The sequence below is a fragment of the Lethenteron reissneri genome, unplaced genomic scaffold, assembly GCF_015708825.2.
Source record: "Lethenteron reissneri isolate LAM-NWPU_2019-01 unplaced genomic scaffold, ASM1570882v1 scaffold_1638, whole genome shotgun sequence".
Taxonomy (NCBI): domain Eukaryota; kingdom Metazoa; phylum Chordata; class Hyperoartia; order Petromyzontiformes; family Petromyzontidae; genus Lethenteron; species Lethenteron reissneri.
This window is the reverse complement of record NW_026891375.1, coordinates 3,297,206-3,319,549: the sequence shown is the minus strand read 5'-3', so window position 1 is coordinate 3,319,549 and position 22,344 is coordinate 3,297,206. Positions and strand designations below refer to the sequence as shown.

General features: G+C 52.2%; 1 protein-coding gene across 1 annotated transcript; it reads left to right on the top strand.

Annotated features, from left to right (window-relative positions):
- The first annotated feature begins 7,636 nt into the window (after positions 1–7,636).
- On the top strand, positions 7,637–21,418 carry LOC133362974 (claudin-15-like). The gene is made up of 4 exons (XM_061581953.1): positions 7,637–7,847; positions 18,862–19,026; positions 20,637–20,718; positions 21,301–21,418. Exons 1-4 carry the CDS (start codon positions 7,637–7,639, stop codon positions 21,416–21,418), a joined length of 576 nt encoding a protein of 191 aa, XP_061437937.1.
- Positions 21,419–22,344: the final 926 nt, after the last annotated feature.

Here is a 22,344-nt window from a genome sequence, read left to right as displayed (position 1 = left end):
TGTCTAATAAGAGAAGGGGGGGCAGTGTCTAAGAAGAGAAGGGGGGCAGTGCAAGTGTCTCAGAAGAGAAGGGGGGGGGCAGGGTATAAGAAGAGAAGGGGGGGGCAGTGTCTAAGAAGAAAGGGGGGGGCAGTGTCTAAGAAGAGAAGGGGGGGCAGTGTCTAAGAAGAGAAGGGGGGGGGGCAGTGTCTAAGAAGAGAAGGGGGGGGCAGTGTGTCTAAGAAGAGAAGGGGGGGCAGTGTCTAAGAAGAGAAGGGGGGGGGGCAGTGTCTAAGAAGAGAAGGGGGGGCAGTGTCTAAGAAGAGAAGGGGGGGGGCAGTGTCTAAGAAGAGAAGGGGGGGCAGTGTCTAAGAAGAGAAGGGGGGGGCAGTGTCTAAGAAGAGAAGGGGGGGGCAGTGTCTAAGAAGAGAAGGGGGGGGCAGTGTGCTAAGAAGAGAAGGGGGGGCAGTGTCTAAGAAGAGAAGGGGGGGGGCAGTGTCTAAGAAGAGAAGGGGGGGGCAGTGTCTAAGAAGAGAAGGGGGGGGCAGTGTCTAAGAAGAGAAGGGGGGGGCAGTGTCTAAGAAGAGAAGGGGGGGGCAGTGTCTAAGAAGAGAAGGGGGGGGCAGTGTCTAAGAAGAGAAGGGGGGGGCAGGTCTAAGAAGAGAAGGGGGGGCAGTGTCTAAGAAGAGAAGGGGGGGGCAGTGTCTAAGAAGAGAAGGGGGGGGCAGTGTCTAAGAAGAGAAGGGGGGGGCAGTGTCTAAGAAGAGGAAGGGGGGTGGCAGTGTCTAAGAAGAGGAAAGGGGGGCAGTGTCTAAGAAGAGAAGGGGGGGGGGGCAGTGTCTAAGAAGAGAAGGGGGGGGGCAGTGTCTAAGAAGAGAAGGGGGGGCAGTGTCTAAGAAGAGAAGGGTGGGGCAGTGTCTAAGAAGAGAAGGGGGGGGGCAGTGTCTAAGAAGATAAGGGGGGGGGGCAGGTGTTAAGAAGAGAAGGGGGGGGCAGTGTCTAAGAAGAGAAGGGGGGGGCAGTGTCTAAGAAGAGAAGGGGGGGGGCAGTGTCTAAGAAGAGAAGGGGGGTGCAGTGGCAGTGTCTAAGAAGAGAAGGGGGGGGGGCAGTGTCTAAGAAGAGAAGGGGGGGCAGTGTCTAAGAAGAGAAGGGGGGGCAGTGTCTAAGAAGAGAAGGGGGGACAGTGTCTAAGAAGAGAGGGGGGGCAGTGTCTAAGAAGAGAAGGGGGGGCAGTGTCTAAGAAGAGAAGGGGGGGGGCCAGTGTCTAAGAAGAGAAGGGGGGGGTCAGTGTCTAAGAAGAGAAGGGGGGGGCAGTGTCTAAGAAGAGAAGGGGGGGGGCAGTGTCTAAGAAGAGAAGGGGGGGGGCAGTGTCTAAGAAGAGAAGGGGGGGGGCAGTGTCTAAGAAGAGAAGGGGGGGCAGTGTCTAAGAAGAGAAGGGGGGGGCAGTGTCTAAGAAGAGAAGGGGGGGGGCAGTGTCTAAGAAGAGAAGGGGGGGGCAGTGTCTAAGAAGAGAAGGGGGGGGCAGTGTCTAAGAAGAGAAGGGGGGGGCAGTGTCTAAGAAGAGAAGGGGGGGGCAGTGTCTAAGAAGAGAAGGGGGGGCACGTGTCTAAGAAGAGAAGGGGGGGCAGTGTCTAAGAAGAGAAGGGGGGGGCAGTGTCTAAGAAGAGAAGGGGGGGGCAGTGTCTAAGAAGAGAAGGGGGGGGCAGTGTCTAAGAAGGAAGGGGGGGGCAGTGTCTAAGAAGAGAAGGGGGGGGGGGGGCAGTGTCTAAGAAGAGAGGGGGGGGCAGTGTCTAAGAAGAGAAGGGGGGGGCCGTGTCTAAGAAGAGACAGGGGGGGGCAGTGTCTAAGAAGAGAAGGGGGGCAGTGTCTAAGAAGAGAAGGGGGGACAGTGTCTAAGAAGAGAAGGGGGGGGCAGTGTCTAAGAAGAGAAGGGGGGTGGGCAGTGTACTAGAAGAGAAGGGGGGGCAGTGTCCTAAGAAGAGAAGGGGGGGGCAGTGTCTAAGAAGAGAAGGGGGGTGACAAGTGTATAAGAAGAGAAGGGGGGGGCAGTGTCTAAGAAGAGAAGGGGGGGGGGCAGTGTCTAAGAAGCGAAGGGGGGGGGCAGTGTCTAAGAAGAGAAGGGGGGGGGCCAGTGTCTAAGAAGAGAAGGGGGGGGCAGTGTCTAAGAAGAGAAGGGGGGGACAGTGTCTAAGAAGGCAGTGTCTAAGAAGAGAAGTGGGGGGGCAGTGTCTAAGAAGAGAAGGGGGGGCAGTGTCTAAGAAGAGAAGGGGGGGGCAGTGTCTAAGAAAGAAGGGGGGGGGCAGTGTCTAAGAAGAGAAGGGGGGGGGGCAGGTCTAAGAAGAGAAGGGGGGTGGGCAGTGTCTAAGAAGAGAAGGGGGGGGGGGGCAGTGTCTAAGAAGAGAAGGGGGGGCAGTGTCTAAGAAGAGAAGGGGGGGGGGCAGTGTCTAAGAAGAGAAGGGGGGGGGCAGTGTCTAAGAATGAGAAGGGGGGGCAGTGTCTAAGAAGAGAAGGGGGGGGCAGTGTCTAAGAAGAGAAGGGGGGGGCAGTGTCTAAGAAGAGAAGGGGGGGGGGCAGTGTCTAAGAAGAGAACGGGGGGGGCAGTGTCTAAGAAGAGAAGGGGGGGGGCAGTGTCTAAGAAGAGAAGGGGGGGCAGTGTCTAAGAAGAGAAGGGGGGGGCAGTGTCTAAGAAGAGAAGGGGGGGCAGTGTCTAAGAAGAGAAGGGGGGGGCAGTTGTCTAAGAAGAGAAGGGGGGGGGCAGTGTCTAAGAAGAGAAGGGGGGCAGTGTCTAAGAAGAGAAGGGGGGGGGGAGTGTCTAAGAAGAGAAGGGGGAGGGGCAGTGTCTAAGAAGAGAAGGGGGGGGCAGTTGTCTAAGAAGAGAAGGGGGGGGCAGTGTCTAAGAAGAGAAGGGGGGGGCAGTGTCTAAGAAGAGAAGGGGGGGGCAGTGTCTAAGAAGAGAAGGGGGGCAGTGTCTAAGAAGAGAAGGGGGGGCAGTGTCTAAGAAGAGAAGGGGGGGGCAGTGTCTAAGAAGAGAAGGGGGGGGCCGTGTCTAAGAAGAGAAGGGGGGGGCAGTGTCTAAGAAGAGAAGGGGGGGCAGTGTCTAAGAAGAGAAGGGGGGGGGGCAGTGTCTAAGAAGAGAAGGGGGGGCAGTGTCTAAGAAGAGAAGGGGGGGGGCAGTGTCTAAGAAGAGAAGGGGGGGGGCAGTGTCTAAGAAGAGAAGGGGGGGGCAGTGTCTAAGAAGAGAAGGGGGGGGGGCAGTGTCTAAGATTCTCCCCATCAGTATCCCGGCTCCCAGAGTTGGTATCACCCATCTGGCATCGCTGGGCATTACACTTGGACCAGGTCACATGCTGAGAACAGAAGAGAAGGGGGGGGGGGGCAGTGTCTAAGAAGAGAGGGGGGGGGCAGTGTCTAAGAAGAGAGGGGGGGGGCAGTGTCTAAGATTCTCCCCATCAGTATCCCGGCTCCCAGAGTTGGTATCGACCATCTGAACAACGGGGGGGGGGGGGGTAAATTTCGCGGCTACCCATTACCAACCCCCCCCTCTCAACACCTTCTCAAATGGTATCACCCAATCGGCACCGGCATGCATTGCGTTTGGAGCAGGTCACATGATAAGGAACGAGGGTTCATATTCTTAGCTAGATTTGAAGCTTTCGTGACTCCAAGGATTCATATTCATAGGTTTTTTCGGTAAAGTCACGTAGGTACAAGATTTAAATTAAAATTGGACATTTTTTGTTGCTATTTCATTTACACCTCATGATGATGGTGATTGCTTGTGTTGCAATCGAAACGTCGTGATTTTTATTTCATTTTACTTTTTTTAATTTTAATTTTTTAACCTACGTGACTTTACCGAAAAAAACATAAGAATATAGTTCATATTAATAGGTTTTTTCAGTAAAGTCACGTAGGTAAAAAATAAAAATTAATAAAAGTAAAAATAAAATAAAAATCACGACGTTTCGGAGGCAACACTAGCTTCCGTCTTCAGGTGGAACCGTCACAGCACGATAGCTGTATCAAGTATATACTTTTATTAATTTTAATTTTTTAACCTACGTGACTTTACCGAAAAAACCCAAGAATATGAATCCTTGCAGTCACGAAAGCTTCAAATCTAGAAGGAACGAGGGGTTGGGGTAAAATTCGCGGCTACCCAATACCACTACCCCCTCGCCCACCTCACCCCCTTCTCAAATGGTTTCGTCCAATTGCCACCAGCGCGGATGACCTCTGCACAAAACCACATGCTGAGAAGAGAAGGGGGCTGAACAGTATCTCCGATTCTCCACCACCTCAATCCCGGCTCTCACAGTTCGTATGGCCCATTTGACGTTTTCGTGCATCAGCTTTGGACCAAACCAAAAGCTGCGAAAAGGGGTCTTAGGGGGTGAAGTGTTTCAGATTCTCCCCCCTCGTACCCCGGCTCGCAGAGTTCGTATGGCCCATTTGGCATCTTCTTGGTTCTTTCGGTAAAGTCACGTAGAAGGGAAGTAATAAAATAATAAAAATAAAACATAATAAAATAAAATAATTCTCACGACGTTTCGGCTACAACGCAAACGTCGTGAGAATTATTTTATTTTATTATGTTTTATTTTTATTATTTTATTACTTCCCTTCTACGTGATTTTACCGAAAGAACCAAGAAGGTGAATCCCTGCAGTCACGAAAACCATTTGGCATCCTCATGCGTTACCTTTGGACGAAACCAAACGCTGCGACAAGAGGGTGTGGAGGGTGGGGTCTCAGATTCCCCCTCTCACCCATCCCACCCCCCCGTACTCCGGCTCCGACAATTGGTATCGTCCGTTTGGCTCAGGCCATGCCTTACCTTTGGACCAGATCATCGCATGCCGGCAGGGTGGCGAGGTTGGGTTGGTGAGCGGCTATAAACTTAAAGGCAGCCCAAGAATGTTTGCAAAAGCTTTCCAAATTGGCAGTAAAGGATTATGGAGAATAAAATCATTACAACACCACCACTGCCACCACCACCATCACAACAAACACTCGGTACCGTGATGACCTCACCGCCCTCAGCGGCGGTGAGGTCACCACGGCGCCTGTGCCAGGCTAGGTGCAGGAGGTCACGGGACAGACCCAGCAGGTGCCGTGGGTTGACTGCTGTGCCAGGCTAGGTGCAGGAGGACACGAGACAGACCCAGCAGGTGCCGTGGGTTGACTGCTGTGCCAGGCTAGGTGCAGGAGGAAGTCACGGGACAGACCCAGCAGGTGCCATGGGTTGACTGCTGTGCCAGGCTAGGTGCAGGAGGTCACGGGACAGACCCAGCAGGTGACGTGGGTTGACTGCTGTGCCAGGCTAGGTGCTGGAGGTCACGGGACAGACCCAGCAGGTGCCATGGGTTGACCGACTGAGATGACTATCGGTAGGTGCCACCACCAGCTGTACCCCCCCCCCTACTGTGCCAACTCGCTGCGTTTTATCCACCCGGCGCTCCGCTCGTTGTTGTGAGCGTCGCCCCTCCGCCCTCTGTTGTTGCTGGAGGGCGACTGCCTCCAACTGGCCAGTAGCGTCCTTCACGAGCCTCCTTCTCCACAGAGGCCGATCTTGACACCGCTGATGCGGCCACGCGCATGCCCGACCACACACGGCATGTCAGCCAATGCAGAGGCAGCGGTGGAAATTCCACGTTCCCGTGGCGGGCACGGGTAAGAGGCATTACGGCAGCATCCACAGGACAATCCCACTGCTGTTGTTAATCTTCAGGCTACAAAGTGGTACTGATTTTATCGACTCACTACCCCCCCCCCCCACCCACTGCTGTTGTTAATCTTTAGGCCACAAAGTGGTACTGATTTTATCGACCCACTACTCCCCACCCACTGCTGTTGTTAATCTTCAGGCCAACCACCACCTACAACCACCACCACCATCACCATCAACCACCACCTACAACCACCATCAGATGGTGGTGATGTTTGTGATGGTGGTGATGTGATGGTGGTGATGTTGTGATGGTGCTGGTGGTGATGGTGTCGTAATGATGGTGTTGGTGGTGACGCTGGTGGTGATGTTGGTGATGGTGTTGCTGATGTTGGTGATCGTTTTGGTGATGCTGGTGATGATGGTATTGTTGGTGATAGTTTTGGTGATGTTGGTGATGGTTTTGGTGATTATGGTGATGATGGTGATGGTTTTGGTGATGGTTTTGTTGGTGATGATGTTGGTGATGATGTTGGTGATGTTGGTGATGTCATGGTCGTGATGGTGGTGATGATGTTGGTGATGGTTTTGGTGATGGTTTTGGTGATGGTGGTGTTGGTGATGGTTTTGGTGATGGTGCTGTTGGTGATGTTAGTGATGATGTTGGTGATGATGTAGTTGGTGATGATATTGGTGATGATGTTGGTAATGTTGGTGATGATGTTGGTGATGATGTTGATGATGTTGGTGATGATGTTGGTGATGATGTTGATGATGTTGGTGGTGATGTAGTTGGTGATGATATTGGTGATGATGTTGGTAATGTTGGTGATGATGTTGGTGATGATGTTGATGATGTTGGTGATGATGTTGATGATGTTGGTGATGATGTTGGTGGTGTTGGTGATGATGTTGGTGGTGATGTAGTTGGTGATAATGTTGGTGATGATGTTGGTGGTGATGTTGCTGCCGATGATGATGGTGATGATGTTGATGATGTTGGTGATGATGTTGATGATGTTGGTGATGATGTTGGTGGTGTTGGTGATGATGTTGGTGGTGATGTAGTTGGTGATAATGTTGGTGATGATGTTGGTGGTGATGTTGCTGATGATGTTGGTGGTGATGTTGGTGATGTTGGTGATAATGTTGGTGATGATGTTGGTGATGATGTCGGTGATGGTTTTGGTGATGTTGGTGATGTTGGTGATCATGTCGGTGATGGTTTTGGTGATGTTGTTGATGATGTCGGTGATGGTTTTGGTGATGTTGTTGATGTCCTTCAACGCGCAACCTTCACAGCTGACGCCGCGCTCCACGGCGCAGAACGGCACGGAGTGATGGGGGCCATGGGGGAACCACGTGGGGCCATGGGGGGACCACGTGGGTCGTGAGGGGCCACGTGGGGCCGTGGGGGAACCACGTGGGGTCGTGGGGAAGCCACGTGGGGCCCCCACGCGTCACCACCATCACGGGGCGGACACTCCAAGGAGACACGCGGAGACACGCGGAGACACGGGAACATACTCTAACCCCACCATCACCACTGTCTCCTGCACCATCATCACCATCATCACCACTGTAACTGTCACCACCACCACCATCAGCATCACCTGCACCACCACCGTCACCACAACCACCATCACCACTCCCACCATCACCATCACCACTGTCACCACCACCACCATCACCACCATCATCATCACCATCATCATCACCTGCACCACCACCATCACCACTCCCACCATCACCATCACCACTGTCACTACCACCACCATCACCACCATCATCACCACCTGCACCACCACTATCACCACCCTCAACATCATCATCACCACCATCACCGCTGTTACCATCACCACCACCATCATCACCACCACTACCACCATCGCTTTCACCATCATCATCATCATCACCATCACCACCCCCACCATCACCACCACCCCCACCCCCACCACCATCACCCCCACCACCACCACCACCACCGCCATGCAGAGAGACCTCGCCGGCACGCTGATCGCCATCAGCGGCTGGGCGTGCATTGGCACCACGATCACCAACGACTTCTGGAAGACGTCGACGGTTGCGGGCAGCGTGGTGACGGCCAACACCGTCTACGAGAACCTGTGGACCTCGTGCGGCACAGACTCGATGGGCGTCTCCAACTGTAGGGACTTCGACTCCTTGCTCAACCTGCCCGGTCCGGCGGAAATCCTCTAACACCACCAGCAGCAGCAGCAGTACAACTACCACCACTAACAGCACTACTACCACCACTAACATCACTACTACCACCACTGCCACCACCACTGCCACCGCAACCATTACTACCACGACTACCACCACCACTACTACCACAAGCACCACCACCACTACCTTCACCACCACTAACACCACTACTACCACCACTGCCACCAGCACCACCACTGCCACCACCACCACTAATACCACCACTACCAGCACTACCACCACCACCATTACTACCACTATACTACCACCACCACTACTACAACAAGCACCACCACCACTACCACCACTGCCACCAGCACCACTACTGCCACCAGCACCACCACTACCACCACCACTGCCACCACTACCACCACAACCAGCACCACCACTACCACCAGCACTACCACTACCACCGCCACCATTATTACCACCACTACCACCAACACTACTACCACCAGCACCACCACCACCACTACCACCATCACAACTACCACAAGCAACACCACCACTATTACCACAACTACCACCACTACTACCACCACTACCATTACTATCACCACCACCATTACTACCACCACTAGCACCTCTACCACCACAACTACCACCACCACCACAACCACTACCACCAGTACCACCACTGCCTCCACCACCACCACTACTACCACCACCATTACTACCACCACTACCACCACCACTACTGCCACAAGCACAACCACCACTACCACTACCACCACTAGTACCACCACTACCAGCACTACCACCACCATCATTACGACCACTACTACCACCACCACTACTACCACAAGCACCACCACCACTACCACCTCTACTACTACCACCACTACCACCACCATTACTACCACCACTACCACCACCACCACCACAACCACCACCACCAGCACCACCAGCACTACCACCTCTATTACCACCACTACTACCACCACTACAACCACCACCACAACCACCACCAAGAGCACCACCAGAACTACCACCTCTATTACCACATCCACCACCAGCACCACCACCATTACCACCAGCACCACCACCAGCACCACAACCACCACCACCACAACTACCACAACTACTACCGCTACCACCACCACAGCCACTACTACCACCACTACCACCTCCACCACAACCACCACCACTACCACCACCACCACTACCACCACCACCAGCACCACCACTACTACCACCACTACTACCACCACCACTACCACCACCGCTACGATGTTCACGATTTTGTTTTCGATACGAACAAACACTGAAGTTGGTGACGATCCTAAGACAACGTTCATCAGCTCGGGGCGAGTTGAGTTCTATAGGTGAGCGAGTCGCTAGTTCTATAGGTGAGTGAGTCGCTAGTTCTATAGGTGAGTGAGTCGCTAGTTCTATAGGTGAGCGAGTCGCTAGTTCTATAGGTGAGTGAGTCGCTAGTTCTATAGGTGAGTGAGTCGCTAGTTCTATAGGTGAGTGAGTCGCTAGTTCTATAGGTGAGCGAGTCGCTAGTTCTATAGGTGAGTGAGTCGCTAGTTCTATAGGTGAGTCGCTAGTTCTATAGGTGAGCGAGTCGCTAGTTCTATAGGTGAGCGAGTCGCTAGTTCTATAGGTGAGTGAGTCGCTAGTTCTATAGGTGAGCGAGTCGCTAGTTCTATAGGTGAGTGAGTCGCTAGTTCTATAGGTGAGCGAGTCGCTAGTTCTATAGGTGAGTGAGTCGCTAGTTCTATAGGTGAGCGAGTCGCTAGTTCTACAGGTGAGTGAGTCGCTAGTTCTATAGGTGAGCGAGTCACTAGTTCTACAGGTGAGTGAGTCGCTAGTTCTATAGGTGAGTGCGTCGCTAGTTCTACAGGTGAGTGAGTCGCTAGTTCTATAGGTGAGTGAGTCGCTAGTTCTATAGGTGAGTTAGTCGCTAGTTCTACAGGTGAGTGAGTCGCTAGTTCTATAGGTGAGTGAGTCGCTAGTTCTATAGGTGAGTGAGTCGCTAGTTCTATAGGTGAGTGAGTCACTAGTTCTACAGGTGAGTGAGTCACTAGTTCTATAGGTGAGCGAGTCACTAGTTCTACAGGTGAGCGAGTCGCTAGTTCTATAGGTGAGTGAGTCGCTAGTTCTATAGGAGAGTGAGTCGCTAGTTGTGTGGGTGAGCGAGTCGCTAGTTCTATAGGTGAGTGAGTCGCTAGTTCTATAGGTGAGCGAGTCGTTAGTTCTATAAGTGAGTGAGTCGCTAGTTCTATAGGTGAGTGAGTCGCTAGTTCTATAGGTGAGTGAGTCACTAGTTCTATAGGTGAGTGAGTCGCTAGTTCTATAGGTGAGCGAGTCGTTAGTGCTATAGGTGAGTGAGTCGCTAGTTCTATAGGTGAGTGAGTCGCTAGTTCTACAGGTGAGTGAGTCGCTAGTTCTATAGGTGAGCGAGTCGCTAGTTCTATAGGTGAGTGAGTCGCTAGTTCTATAGGTGAGTGAGTCGCTAGTTCTATAGGTGAGCGAGTCGCTAGTTCTATAGGTGAGTCGTTAGTTCTATAGGTGAGCGAGTCGCTAGTTCTATAGGTGAGTGAGTCGCTAGTTCTATAGGTGAGTGAGTCGCTAGTTCTATAGGTGAGCGAGTCGCTAGTTCTATAGGTGAGTGAGTCGCTAGTTCTACAGGTGAGCGAGTCGCTAGTTCTATAGGTGAGTGAGTCGCTAGTTCTATAGGTGAGTGAGTCGCTAGTTCTATAGGTTAGTGAGTCGCTAGTTTTATAGGTGAGTGAGTCACTAGTTGTGTGATTGAGCGAGTCGCTAGTTCTATAGGTGAGTGAGTCGCTAGTTCTATAGGTGAGTGAGTCGCTAGTTCTATAGGTGAGTGAGTCGCTAGTTCTATAGGTGAGTGAGTCGCTAGTTATATAGGTGAGTGAGTCACTAGTTCTATAGGTGAGTGAGTCGCTAGTTCTATAGGTGAGCGAGTCGCTAGTTCTATAGGTGAGTGAGTCGCTAGTTCTATAGGTGAGTGAGTCGCTAGTTCTATAGGTGAGCGAGTCGCTAGTTCTATAGGTGAGTGAGTCGCTAGTTCTACAGGTGAGCGAGTCGCTAGTTCTATAGGTGAGTGAGTCGCTAGTTCTATAGGTGAGTGAGTCGCTAGTTCTATAGGTGAGCGAGTCGCTAGTTCTATAGGTGAGTGAGTCGCTAGTTCTATAGGTGAGCGAGTCGTTAGTTCTATAGGTGAGTGAGTCGCTAGTTCTATAGGTGAGTGAGTCGCTAGTTCTATAGGTGAGTGAGTCGCTAGTTCTATAGGTGAGTGAGTCGCTAGTTCTATAGGTGAGCGAGTCGCTAGTTCTATAGGTGAGTGAGTCGCTAGTTCTACAGGTGAGTGAGTCGCTAGTTCTATAGGTTAGTGAGTCGCTAGTTCTATAGGTTAGTGAGTCGCTAGTTCTACAGGTGAGCGAGTCGCTAGTTCTACAGGTGAGTGAGTCGCTAGTTCTACAGGTGAGTGAGTCGCTAGTTCTATAGGTGAGCGAGTCGCTAGTTCTATAGGTGAGTGAGTCGCTAGTTCTATAGGTGAGCGAGTCGCTAGTTCTATAGGTGAGTGAGTCGCTAGTTCTATAGGTGAGTGAGTCGCTAGTTCTATAGGTGAGCGAGTCGCTAGTTCTATAGGTGAGCGAGTCGCTAGTTCTATAGGTGAGTGAGTCGCTAGTTCTATAGGTGAGCGAGTTGCTAGTTCTATAGGTGAGTGAGTCGCTAGTTCTATAGGTGAGCGAGTCGCTAGTTCTATAGGTGAGCGAGTCACTAGTTCTATAGGTGATTGAGTCGCTAGTTCTATAGGTGAGCGAGTCGCTAGTTCTATAGGTGAGTGAGTCGTTAGTTCTATAGGTGAGCGAGTCGCTAGTTCTATAGGTGAGTGAGTCGCTAGTTCTATAGGTGAGTGAGTCGCTAGTTCTATAGGTGAGCGAGTCGCTAGTTCTATAGGTGAGTGAGTCGCTAGTTCTACAGGTGAGCGAGTCGCTAGTTCTATAGGTGAGTGAGTCGCTAGTTCTATAGGTGAGTGAGTCGCTAGTTCTATAGGTGAGCGAGTCGCTAGTTCTATAGGTGAGCGAGTCGCTAGTTCTATAGGTGAGTGAGTCGCTAGTTCTATAGGTTAGTGAGTCGCTAGTTCTATAGGTTAGTGAGTCGCTAGTTCTACAGGTGAGCGAGTCGCTAGTTCTACAGGTGAGTGAGTCGCTAGTTCTACAGGTGAGTGAGTCGCTAGTTCTATAGGTGAGCGAGTCGCTAGTTCTATAGGTGAGTGAGTCGCTAGTTCTATAGGTGAGCGAGTCGCTAGTTCTATAGGTGAGTGAGTCGCTAGTTCTATAGGTGAGTGATTCGCTAGTTCTATAGGTGAGTGAGTCGCTAGTTCTATAGGTGAGCGAGTCACTAGTTCTATAGGTGAGCGAGTCGCTAGTTCTATAGGTGAGTGAGTCGCTAGTTCTATAGGTTAGTGAGTCGCTAGTTCTATAGGTTAGTGAGTCGCTAGTTCTACAGGTGAGCGAGTCGCTAGTTCTATAGGTGAGTGAGTCGCTAGTTCTACAGGTGAGTGAGTCGCTAATTCTATAGGTTAGTGAGTCGCTAGTTCTACAGGTGAGCGAGTCGCTAGTTCTACAGGTGAGTGAGTCGCTAGTTCTACAGGTGAGTGAGTCGCTAGTTCTATAGGTGAGCGAGTCGCTAGTTCTATCGGTGAGTGAGTCACTAGTTCTATAGGTGAGCGAGTCGCTAGTTCTATAGGTGAGCGAGTCGCTAGTTCTATAGGTGAGTGATTCGCTAGTTCTATAGGTGAGTGAGTCGCTAGTTCTATAGGTGAGCGAGTCACTAGTTCTATAGGTGAGCGAGTCGCTAGTTCTATAGGTGAGTGAGTCGCTAGTTCTATAGGTTAGTGAGTCGCTAGTTCTATAGGTTAGTGAGTCGCTAGTTCTACAGGTGAGCGAGTCGCTAGTTCTACAGGTGAGTGAGTCGCTAGTTCTACAGGTGAGTGAGTCGCTAATTCTATAGGTGAGCGAGTCGCTAGTTCTATAGGTGAGTGAGTCGCTAGTTCTATAGGTGAGCGAGTCACTAGTTCTATAGGTGAGTGAGTCGCTAGTTCTATAGGTGAGTGAGTCGCTAGTTCTATCGGTGAGTGAGTCACTAGTTCTATAGGTGAGCGAGTCGCTAGTTCTATAGGTGAGCGAGTCGCTAGTTCTATAGGTGAGTGAGTCGCTAGTTCTATAGGTGAGCGAGTCGCTAGTTCTATAGGTGAGTGAGTCGCTAGTTCTATAGGTGAGCGAGTCGCTAGTTCTATAGGTGAGTGAGTCGCTAGTTCTATAGGTGAGTGAGTCGCTAGTTCTATAGGTGAGCAAGTCGCTAGTTCTATAGGTGAGTGAGTCGTTAGTTCTATTGGTGAGCGAGTCGCTAGTTCTATAGGTGAGTGAGTCGCTAGTTCTATAGATGAGTGAGTCGCTAGTTCTATAGGTGGGCGAGTCGCTAGTTCTATAGGTGAGTGAGTCGCTAGTTCTACAGGTGAGCGAGTCGCTAGTTCTATAGGTGAGTGAGTCGCTAGTTCTATAGGTGAGTGAGTTGCTAGTTCTATAGGTTAGTGAGTTGCTAGTTCTATAGGTGAGTGAGTCGCTAGTTCTATAGGTGAGTGAGTCGCTAGTTCTATAGGTGAGTGAGTCGCTACTTCTATAGGTGAGCGAGTCACTAGTTCTATAGGTGAGTGAGTCGCTAGTTCTATAGGTGAGTGAGTCGCTAGTTCTATAGGTGAGTGAGTCACTAGTTCTATAGGTGAGCGAGTCGCTAGTTCTATAGGTGAGCGAGTCGCTAGTTTTATAGGTGAGCGAGTCACTAGTTCTATAGGTGAGCGAGTCACTAGTTCTATAGGTGAGTGAGTCGCTAGTTCTATAGGTGAGTGAGTCGCTATTTCTATCGGTGAGTGAGTCACTAGTTCTATAGGTGAGCGAGTCGCTAGTTCTATAGGTGAGCGAGTCGCTAGTTCTATAGGTGAGTGAGTCGCTAGTTCTATAGGTGAGCGAGTCGCTAGTTCTATAGGTGAGTGAGTCGCTAGTTCTATAGGTGAGCGAGTCGCTAGTTCTATAGGTGAGTGAGTCGCTAGTTCTATAGGTGAGTGAGTCGCTAGTTCTATAGGTGAGCAAGTCGCTAGTTCTATAGGTGAGTGAGTCGCTAGTTCTATAGGTGAGCGAGTTGCTAGTTCTATAGGTGAGTGAGTCGCTAGTTCTATAGGTGAGCGAGTCGCTAGTTCTATAGGTGAGCGAGTCACTAGTTCTATAGGTGATTGAGTCGCTAGTTCTATAGGTGAGCGAGTCGCTAGTTCTATAGGTGAGTGAGTCGTTAGTTCTATAGGTGAGCGAGTCGCTAGTTCTATAGGTGAGTGAGTCGCTAGTTCTATAGGTGAGTGAGTCGCTAGTTCTATAGGTGAGCGAGTCGCTAGTTCTATAGGTGAGTGAGTCGCTAGTTCTACAGGTGAGTGAGTCGCTAGTTCTATAGGTGAGTGAGTCGCTAGTTCTATAGGTGAGTGAGTCGCTAGTTCTATTGGTGAGCGAGTCACTAGTTCTATAGGTGAGCGAGTCGCTAGTTCTATAGGTGAGTGAGTCGCTAGTTCTATAGGTTAGTGAGTCGCTAGTTCTATAGGTTAGTGAGTCGCTAGTTCTACAGGTGAGCGAGTCGCTAGTTCTACAGGTGAGTGAGTCGCTAGTTCTACAGGTGAGTGAGTCGCTAGTTCTATAGGTGAGCGAGTCGCTAGTTCTATAGGTGAGTGAGTCGCTAGTTCTATAGGTGAGCGAGTCGCTAGTTCTATAGGTGAGTGAGTCGCTAGTCTATAGGTGAGTGATTCGCTAGTTCTATAGGTGAGTGAGTCGCTAGTTCTATAGGTGAGCGAGTCACTAGTTCTATAGGTGAGCGAGTCGCTAGTTCTATAGGTGAGGTGAGTCGCTAGTTCTATAGGTTAGTGAGTCGCTAGTTCTATAGGTTAGTGAGTCGCTAGTTCTACAGGTGAGCGAGTCGCTAGTTCTACAGGTGAGTGAGTCGCTAGTTCTACAGGTGAGTGAGTCGCTAATTCTATAGGTGAGCGAGTCGCTAGTTCTATAGGTGAGTGAGTCGCTAGTTCTATAGGTGAGCGAGTCACTAGTTCTATAGGTGAGTGAGTCGCTAGTTCTATAGGTGAGTGAGTCGCTAGTTCTATCGGTGAGTGAGTCACTAGTTCTATAGGTGAGCGAGTCGCTAGTTCTATAGGTGAGCGAGTCGCTAGTTCTATAGGTGAGTGAGTCGCTAGTTCTATAGGTGAGCGAGTCGCTAGTTCTATAGGTGAGTGAGTCGCTAGTTCTATAGGTGAGCGAGTCGCTAGTTCTATAGGTGAGTGAGTCGCTAGTTCTATAGGTGAGTGAGTCGCTAGTTCTATAGGTGAGCAAGTCGCTAGTTCTATAGGTGAGTGAGTCGTTAGTTCTATTGGTGAGCGAGTCGCTAGTTCTATAGGTGAGTGAGTCGCTAGTTCTATAGATGAGTGAGTCGCTAGTTCTATAGGTGGGCGAGTCGCTAGTTCTATAGGTGAGTGAGTCGCTAGTTCTACAGGTGAGCGAGTCGCTAGTTCTATAGGTGAGTGAGTCGCTAGTTCTATAGGTGAGTGAGTTGCTAGTTCTATAGGTTAGTGAGTTGCTAGTTCTATAGGTGAGTGAGTCGCTAGTTCTATAGGTGAGTGAGTCGCTAGTTCTATAGGTGAGTGAGTCGCTACTTCTATAGGTGAGCGAGTCACTAGTTCTATAGGTGAGTGAGTCGCTAGTTCTATAGGTGAGTGAGTCGCTAGTTCTATAGGTGAGTGAGTCACTAGTTCTATAGGTGAGCGAGTCGCTAGTTCTATAGGTGAGCGAGTCGCTAATTTTATAGGTGAGCGAGTCACTAGTTCTATAGGTGAGCGAGTCACTAGTTCTATAGGTGAGTGAGTCGCTAGTTCTATAGGTGAGTGAGTCGCTATTTCTATCGGTGAGTGAGTCACTAGTTCTATAGGTGAGCGAGTCGCTAGTTCTATAGGTGAGCGAGTCGCTAGTTCTATAGGTGAGTGAGTCGCTAGTTCTATAAGTGAGCGAGTCGCTAGTTCTATAGGTGAGTGAGTCGCTAGTTCTATAGGTGAGCGAGTCGCTAGTTCTATAGGTGAGTGAGTCGCTAGTTCTATAGGTGAGTGAGTCGCTAGTTCTATAGGTGAGCAAGTCGCTAGTTCTATAGGTGAGTGAGTCGCTAGTTCTATAGGTGAGCGAGTCGCTAGTTCTATAGGTGAGTGAGTCGTTAGTTCTATTGGTGAGCGAGTCGCTAGTTCTATAGGTGAGCGAGTCGTTAGTTCTATTGGTGAGCGAGTCGCTAGTTCTATAGGTGAGTGAGTCGCTAGTTCTATAGGTGAGTGAGTCGCTAGTTCTATAGGTGAGCGAGTCGCTAGTTCTATAGGTGAGTGAGTCGCTAGTTCTACAGGTGAGCGAGTCGCTAGTTCTATAGGTGAGTGAGTCGCTAGTTCTATAGGTGAGTGAGTTGCTAGTTCTATAGGTTAGTGAGTTGCTAGTTCTATAGGTGAGTGAGTCGCTAGTTCTATAGGTGAGTGAGTCGCTAGTTCTATAGGTGAGTGAGTCGCTAGTTCTATAGGTGAGCGAGTCACTAGTTCTATAGGTGAGTGAGTCGCTAGTTCTATAGGTGAGTGAGTCGCTAGTTCTATAGGTGAGTGAGTCACTAGTTCTATAGGTGAGCGAGTCGCTAGTTCTATAGGTGAGCGAGTCGCTAGTTCTATAGGTGAGCGAGTCACTAGTTCTATTAGTGAGCGAGTCACTAGTTCTATAGGTGAGTGAGTCGCTAGTTCTATAGGTGAGTGAGTCGCTAGTTCTATAGGTGAGTGAGTCGCTAGTTCTATAGGTGAGTGAGTTGTTAGTTCTATAGGTGAGTGTGTCGCTAGTTCTATAGGTGAGTGAGTCGCTAGTTCTATAGGTGAGTGAGTCGCTAGTTCTATAGGTGAGTGAGTCGCTAGGTTCTATAGGTGAGCGAATCACTAGTTCTACAGGTGAGTGAGTCGCTAGTTCTATAGGTGAGTGAGTCACTAGTTCTATAGGTGAGTGAGTCGCTAGTTCTATAGGTGAGTGAGTCGTTAGTTCTATAGGTGAGTGAGTCGCTAGTTCTATAGGTGAGTGAGTCGCTAGTTCTATAGGTGAGTGAGTCGCTAGTTCTATAGGTGAGTGAGTCGCTAGTTCTATAGGTGAGTTAGTCGCTAGTTCTATAGGTGATTGAGTCGCTAGTTCTATAGGTGAGCGAGTCGCTAGTTCTATAGGTGAGTGAGTCGCTAGTTCTATAGGTGAGTGAGTCGCTAGTTTTATAGGTGAGTGAGTCGCTAGTTGTGTGATTGAGCGAGTCGCTAGTTCCATAGGTGAGTGAGTCGCTAGTTCTATAGGTGAGTGAGTCGCTAGTTCTATAGGTGAGTGAGTCACTAGTTCTATAGGTGAGCGAGTCGCTAGTTCTATAGGTGAGCGAGTCGCTAGTTCTATAGGTGAGCGAGTCACTAGTTCTATTAGTGAGCGAGTCACTAGTTCTATAGGTGAGTGAGTCGCTAGTTCTATAGGTGAGTGAGTCGCTAGTTCTATAGGTGAGTGAGTCGCTAGTTCTATAGGTGAGTGAGTTGTTAGTTCTATAGGTGAGTGTGTCGCTAGTTCTATAGGTGAGTGAGTCGCTAGTTCTATAGGTGAGTGAGTCGCTAGTTCTATAGGTGAGTGAGTCGCTAGTTCTATAGGTGAGCGAATCACTAGTTCTACAGGTGAGTGAGTCGCTAGTTCTATAGGTGAGTGAGTCACTAGTTCTATAGGTGAGTGAGTCGCTAGTTCTATAGGTGAGTGAGTCGTTAGTTCTATAGGTGAGTGAGTCGCTAGTTCTATAGGTGAGTGAGTCGCTAGTTCTATAGGTGAGTGAGTCGCTAGTTCTATAGGTGAGTGAGTCGCTAGTTCTATAGGTGAGTTAGTCGCTAGTTCTATAGGTGATTGAGTCGCTAGTTCTATAGGTGAGCGAGTCGCTAGTTCTATAGGTGAGTGAGTCGCTAGTTCTATAGGTGAGTGAGTCGCTAGTTTTATAGGTGAGTGAGTCGCTAGTTCTATAGGTGAGTGAGTCGCTAGTTGTGTGATTGAGTGAGTCGCTAGTTCTATAGGTGAGTGAGTCGCTAGTTCTATAGGTGAGTTAGTCGCTAGTTCTATAGGTGATTGAGTCGCTAGTTCTATAGGTGAGTGAGTCGCTAGTTCTATAGGTGAGTGAGTCGCTAGTTCTATAGGTGAGTGAGTCGCTAGTTCTATAGGTGAGTGAGTCGCTAGTTCTATAGGTGAGTGAGTCGCTAGTTGTGTGATTGAGTGAGTCGCTAGTTCCATAGGTGAGTGAGTCGCTAGTTCTATAGGTGAGTGAGTCGCTAGTTGTGTGGGTGAGTCGCTAGTTCTATAGGTGAGTGAGTCGCTAATTCTATAGGTGAGTGAGTCGCTAGTTCTATAGGTGAGTGAGTCGCTAGTTGTGTGGGTGAGTCGCTAGTTCTATAGGTGAGTGAGTCGCTAATTCTTTAGGTGAGTGAGTCGCTAGTTCTATAGGTGAGTGAGTCGCTAGTTGTGTGGGTGAGCGAGTCGCTAGTTCTATAGGTGAGCGAGTCGCTAGTTGTGTGGGTGAGCGAGTCGCTAGTTCTATAGGTGAGTGAGTCGCTAGTTGTGTGGGTGAGCGAGTCGCTAGTTCTATAGGTGAGCGAGTCGCTAGTTGTGTGGGTGAGTGAGTCGCTAGTTCTATAGGTGAGTGAGTCGCTAGTTGTGTGGGTGAGCGAGTCGCTAGTTCTATAGGTGAGCGAGTCGCTAGTTGTGTGGGTGAGTGAGTCGCTAGTTCTATAGGTGAGCGAGTCGCTAGTTGTGTGGGTGAGCGAGTCGCTAGTTCTATAGGTGAGTGAGTCGCTAGTTGAGTGGGTGATACTCCCCTCACCACCCCCTACACCCCCACGGCCACTACCCTGGCAGGCTTCATCCAGGCGTGCCGGGCCCTCGTCATCACATCCATCATCCTGGGCTTCTTCGCCAGCCTGCTCGCCTTCCTGGGCATGCAGTGCACCTCGCTGCTGACCGTCGACGTCGCCACAAAGGGACGCATCACTTTCGCCGCGGGGGTCATCTACATCATGGAAGGTGGCTCGCACACTGCTCCGACCCAGAGATTGAGACCCGGTGGCTCCGAGTCTCAATCGGCGCTCTCTCAGAGTCTCAATCGGAGCCTCATTCGGAGCTCCACCCTGAGACCCGGTGGCTCCGAGTCTCAATCGGAGCTCCGACGCTGAGACCCGGTGGCTCCGAGTCTCAATCGGAGCTCCACCCTGAGACCCGGTGGCTCCGAGTCTCAGTCGGAGCTCCGACGCTGAGACCCGGTGGCTCCGAGTCTCAGTTGGAGCTCCGACCCAGAGACCCGGTGGCTCCGAGTCTCAATCGGAGCTCCACCCTGAGACCCGGTGGCTCCGAGTCTCAATCGGAGCTCCACCCTGAGACCCGGTGGCTCCGAGCCTCAGTCGGAGCTCCAACCCTGAGACCCGGTGGCTCTGAGCCTCAGTCGGAGCTCCGACGCTGAGACCTAGTGGCTCTGAGCCTCAATCGGAGCTCCACCCTGAGACCCGGTAGCTCTGAGTCTCAATCGGAGCTCCACCTTGAGACCCGGTGGCTTCGAGCCTCAATCGGAGCTCCACCCTGAGACCCGATAGCTCTGAGTCTCAATCGAAGCTCCACCCTGAGACCCGGTGGCTCCGAGTCTCAGTCGGAGCTCCACCCTGAGACCCGGTGTCTCCGAGTCTCAGGGTGGAGCTCCGAGCGAGTCACTCCGAGTCTCAGGGTGGAGCTCCGACCTCATTCGGAGCTCCACCCTGAGACCCGGTGGCTCCGAGTCTCAATCGGAGCTCCGACGCTGAGACCCGGTGGCTCCGAGTCTCAGTTGGAGCTCCGACCCAGAGACCCGGTGGCTCCGAGTCTCAATCGGAGCTCCACCCTGAGACCCGGTGGCTCCGAGTCTCAATTGGAGCTCCACCCTGAGACCCGGTGGCTCCGAGCCTCAGTCGGAGCTCCAACCCTGAGACCCGGTGGCTCTGAGCCTCAGTCGGAGCTCCGACGCTGAGACCTAGTGGCTCTGAGCCTCAATCGGAGCTCCACCCTGAGACCCGGTAGCTCTGAGTCTCAATCGGAGCTCCACCTTGAGACCCGGTGGCTTCGAGCCTCAATCGGAGCTCCACCCTGAGACCCGGTAGCTCTGAGTCTCAATCGAAGCTCCACCCTGAGACCCGGTGGCTCTGAGTCTCAGTCGGAGCTCCACCCTGAGACCCGGTGGCTCAGAGTCTCAGTCGGAGCTCCACCCTGAGACCCGGTGGCTCCAAGCCTCAATCGGAGCTCCACCCTGAGACCCGGTGGCTCCGAGTCTCAGTCGGAGCTCCACCCTGAGACCCGGTGGCTCCAAGCCTCAATCGGAGCTCCACCCTGAGACCCGGTGTCTCCGAGTCTCAGGGTGAAGCTCCACCCTGAGACCTGGTGGCTCCGAGTCTCAGGGTGGAGCTCCGAGCGAGTCACTCCGAGTCTCAGGGTGGAGCTCCGACCCTGAGACCCGGTGGCTCCGAGTCTCAATCGGAGCTCCACCCTGAGACCCAGTGGCTCCGAGTCTCAGTCGGAGCTCCACCCTGAGACCCTGCGCGTGTGTGTGTGTGTGCCACCCTGTGTGTGTGCCACCCTGTGTATGTGTGTGTATGTGTGTGTGTGCGTGCCAGGGCTGTCCGAGCTGATCGCCATCTCGTGGTACGCCACGCAGGTCGTCAACGAGTTCTTTGACCCGCTCTTCCCGGGCACCAAGTGAGGGTCCGAGTCGTGACGCGGTGGGGGGGGGGGGGGGTCTTGGGGGGGGGGGTGGTGTAGTGGTGGTGGTGGGGTCTTGGGGGGGGGTGTCAACCTCACATATTGTTAACGTCACCCAACAACCTCGATCATTGTGTGTCTGCGAGTATCGGTGTGTGTGGTGATGATTGATGCAATGGTTAGCGCTACGCTGCTAGGTGCTGCTACTCGCTACTAACAGCACTTGCCCCTACAGTCTGTCAAGGCTACACGGGGATCTTTGTCTGTGTCTACCTTCATAGGTGCTGCTGCTACTCGCTACTAACAGCACTTGCCCCTACAGTCTGTCGAGGCTACACGGGGGATCTTTGCCTGTGTCTACCTTCATAGGTGCTGCTACTCGCTACTAACAGGACTTGCCCCTACAGTCTGTGGAGGCTACACGGGGGATCTTTGCCTGTGTCTACCTTCATAGGTGCTACTCACGTGTGTATCTCCGCGTGTATCACGGTTGTACGTAGGCAACTGCCACTCGCTAGGAGGCAAGCACTTGCCCCGTCAGCCTGCCTGAGGCTACGCGGGGGACCTTTGTCTTTGCAGGTACGAGCTGGGCGAGGCGCTGTACGTGGGCTGGGCAGGCTCGGCGCTCTGCGTGTCGGGGGGCCTCATCCTGTGCACCGTGTGCTTCACCAACGCTCGCTCCGCCGCGGCCGGGTGAGTCCTCCTCCACCGTGGGGACCTCTTCCATCCATGGGGCGCTCCTCCAGCGTGGGGCGCTCCTCCACCGTGGGGACCTCCTCCATCCATGGGGCGCTCCTCCAGCGTGGGGCGCTCCTCCACCGTGGGGACCTCCTCCATCAGTGGGGTCCTCCTTCATCGTGGAGTTTTCCTCCATCATGAGGTCCTCCTCCACCCGTGGGGTCCTCCTCCATCAGTGGGGTTCTCCTCCACCGTGGGGTCCTCCTCCATCAGTGGGGTTCTCCTCCACCGTGGGGTTCTCCTCCTCCATCAGTGGGGTTTTCCTCCACCGTGGGGCGCTCCTCCACCGTGGGGTTCTCCTCCATCGTGGGGTTCTCCTCCACCGTGGGGTTCTCCTCCTCCATCCGTGGCGTTCTCCTCCATCTGTGGGGTCCTCCTCCACCGTGGGGTTCTCCTCCTCCATCAGTGGGGTTTTCCTCCACCGTGGGGCGCTCCTCCACCGTGGGGTTCTCCTCCATCGTGGGGTTCTCCTCCATCGTGGGGTTCTCCTCCATCCATGGGGTTCTCCTCCACCGTGGGGACCTCCTCCACCGTGGGGCGCTCCTCCATCCATGGGGTTCTCCTCCACCGTGGGGTTCTCCTCCACCGTGGGGACCTCCTCCACCGTGGGGCGCTCCTCCATCAGTGGGGTTCTCCTCCACCGTGGGGCGCTCCTCCACCACGGGGTTCTCCTCCACCCGTGGGGTTCTCCTTCATCCGTGGGGTTCTCCTCCACTGTGGGGCGCTCCTCCATCAGTGGGGTCCTCCTCCATCAGTGGGGTTCTCCTCCACCGTGGGGTCCTCCTCTACTGTGGGGTTCTCCTCCATCGTGGGGCGCTCCTCCATCAGTGGGGTCTTCCTCCATCCATGGGGTTCTCCTCCATCATGAGGTCCTCCTCCACCCGT

Coding starts and splice junctions, on each gene's coding strand:
- LOC133362974 (XM_061581953.1), top strand. CDS start 7,637: ATGCAGAGAGACCTCGCCGGCACGCTGATCGCCATCAGCGGCTGGGCG. Junction 7,848..18,861: donor CTCCTTGCTCAACCTGCCCG/GTCCGGCGGAAA, acceptor CTACCCTGGCAG/GCTTCATCCAGGCGTGCCGG. Junction 20,719..21,300: donor CCGCTCTTCCCGGGCACCAA/GTGAGGGTCCGA, acceptor TTGTCTTTGCAG/GTACGAGCTGGGCGAGGCGC.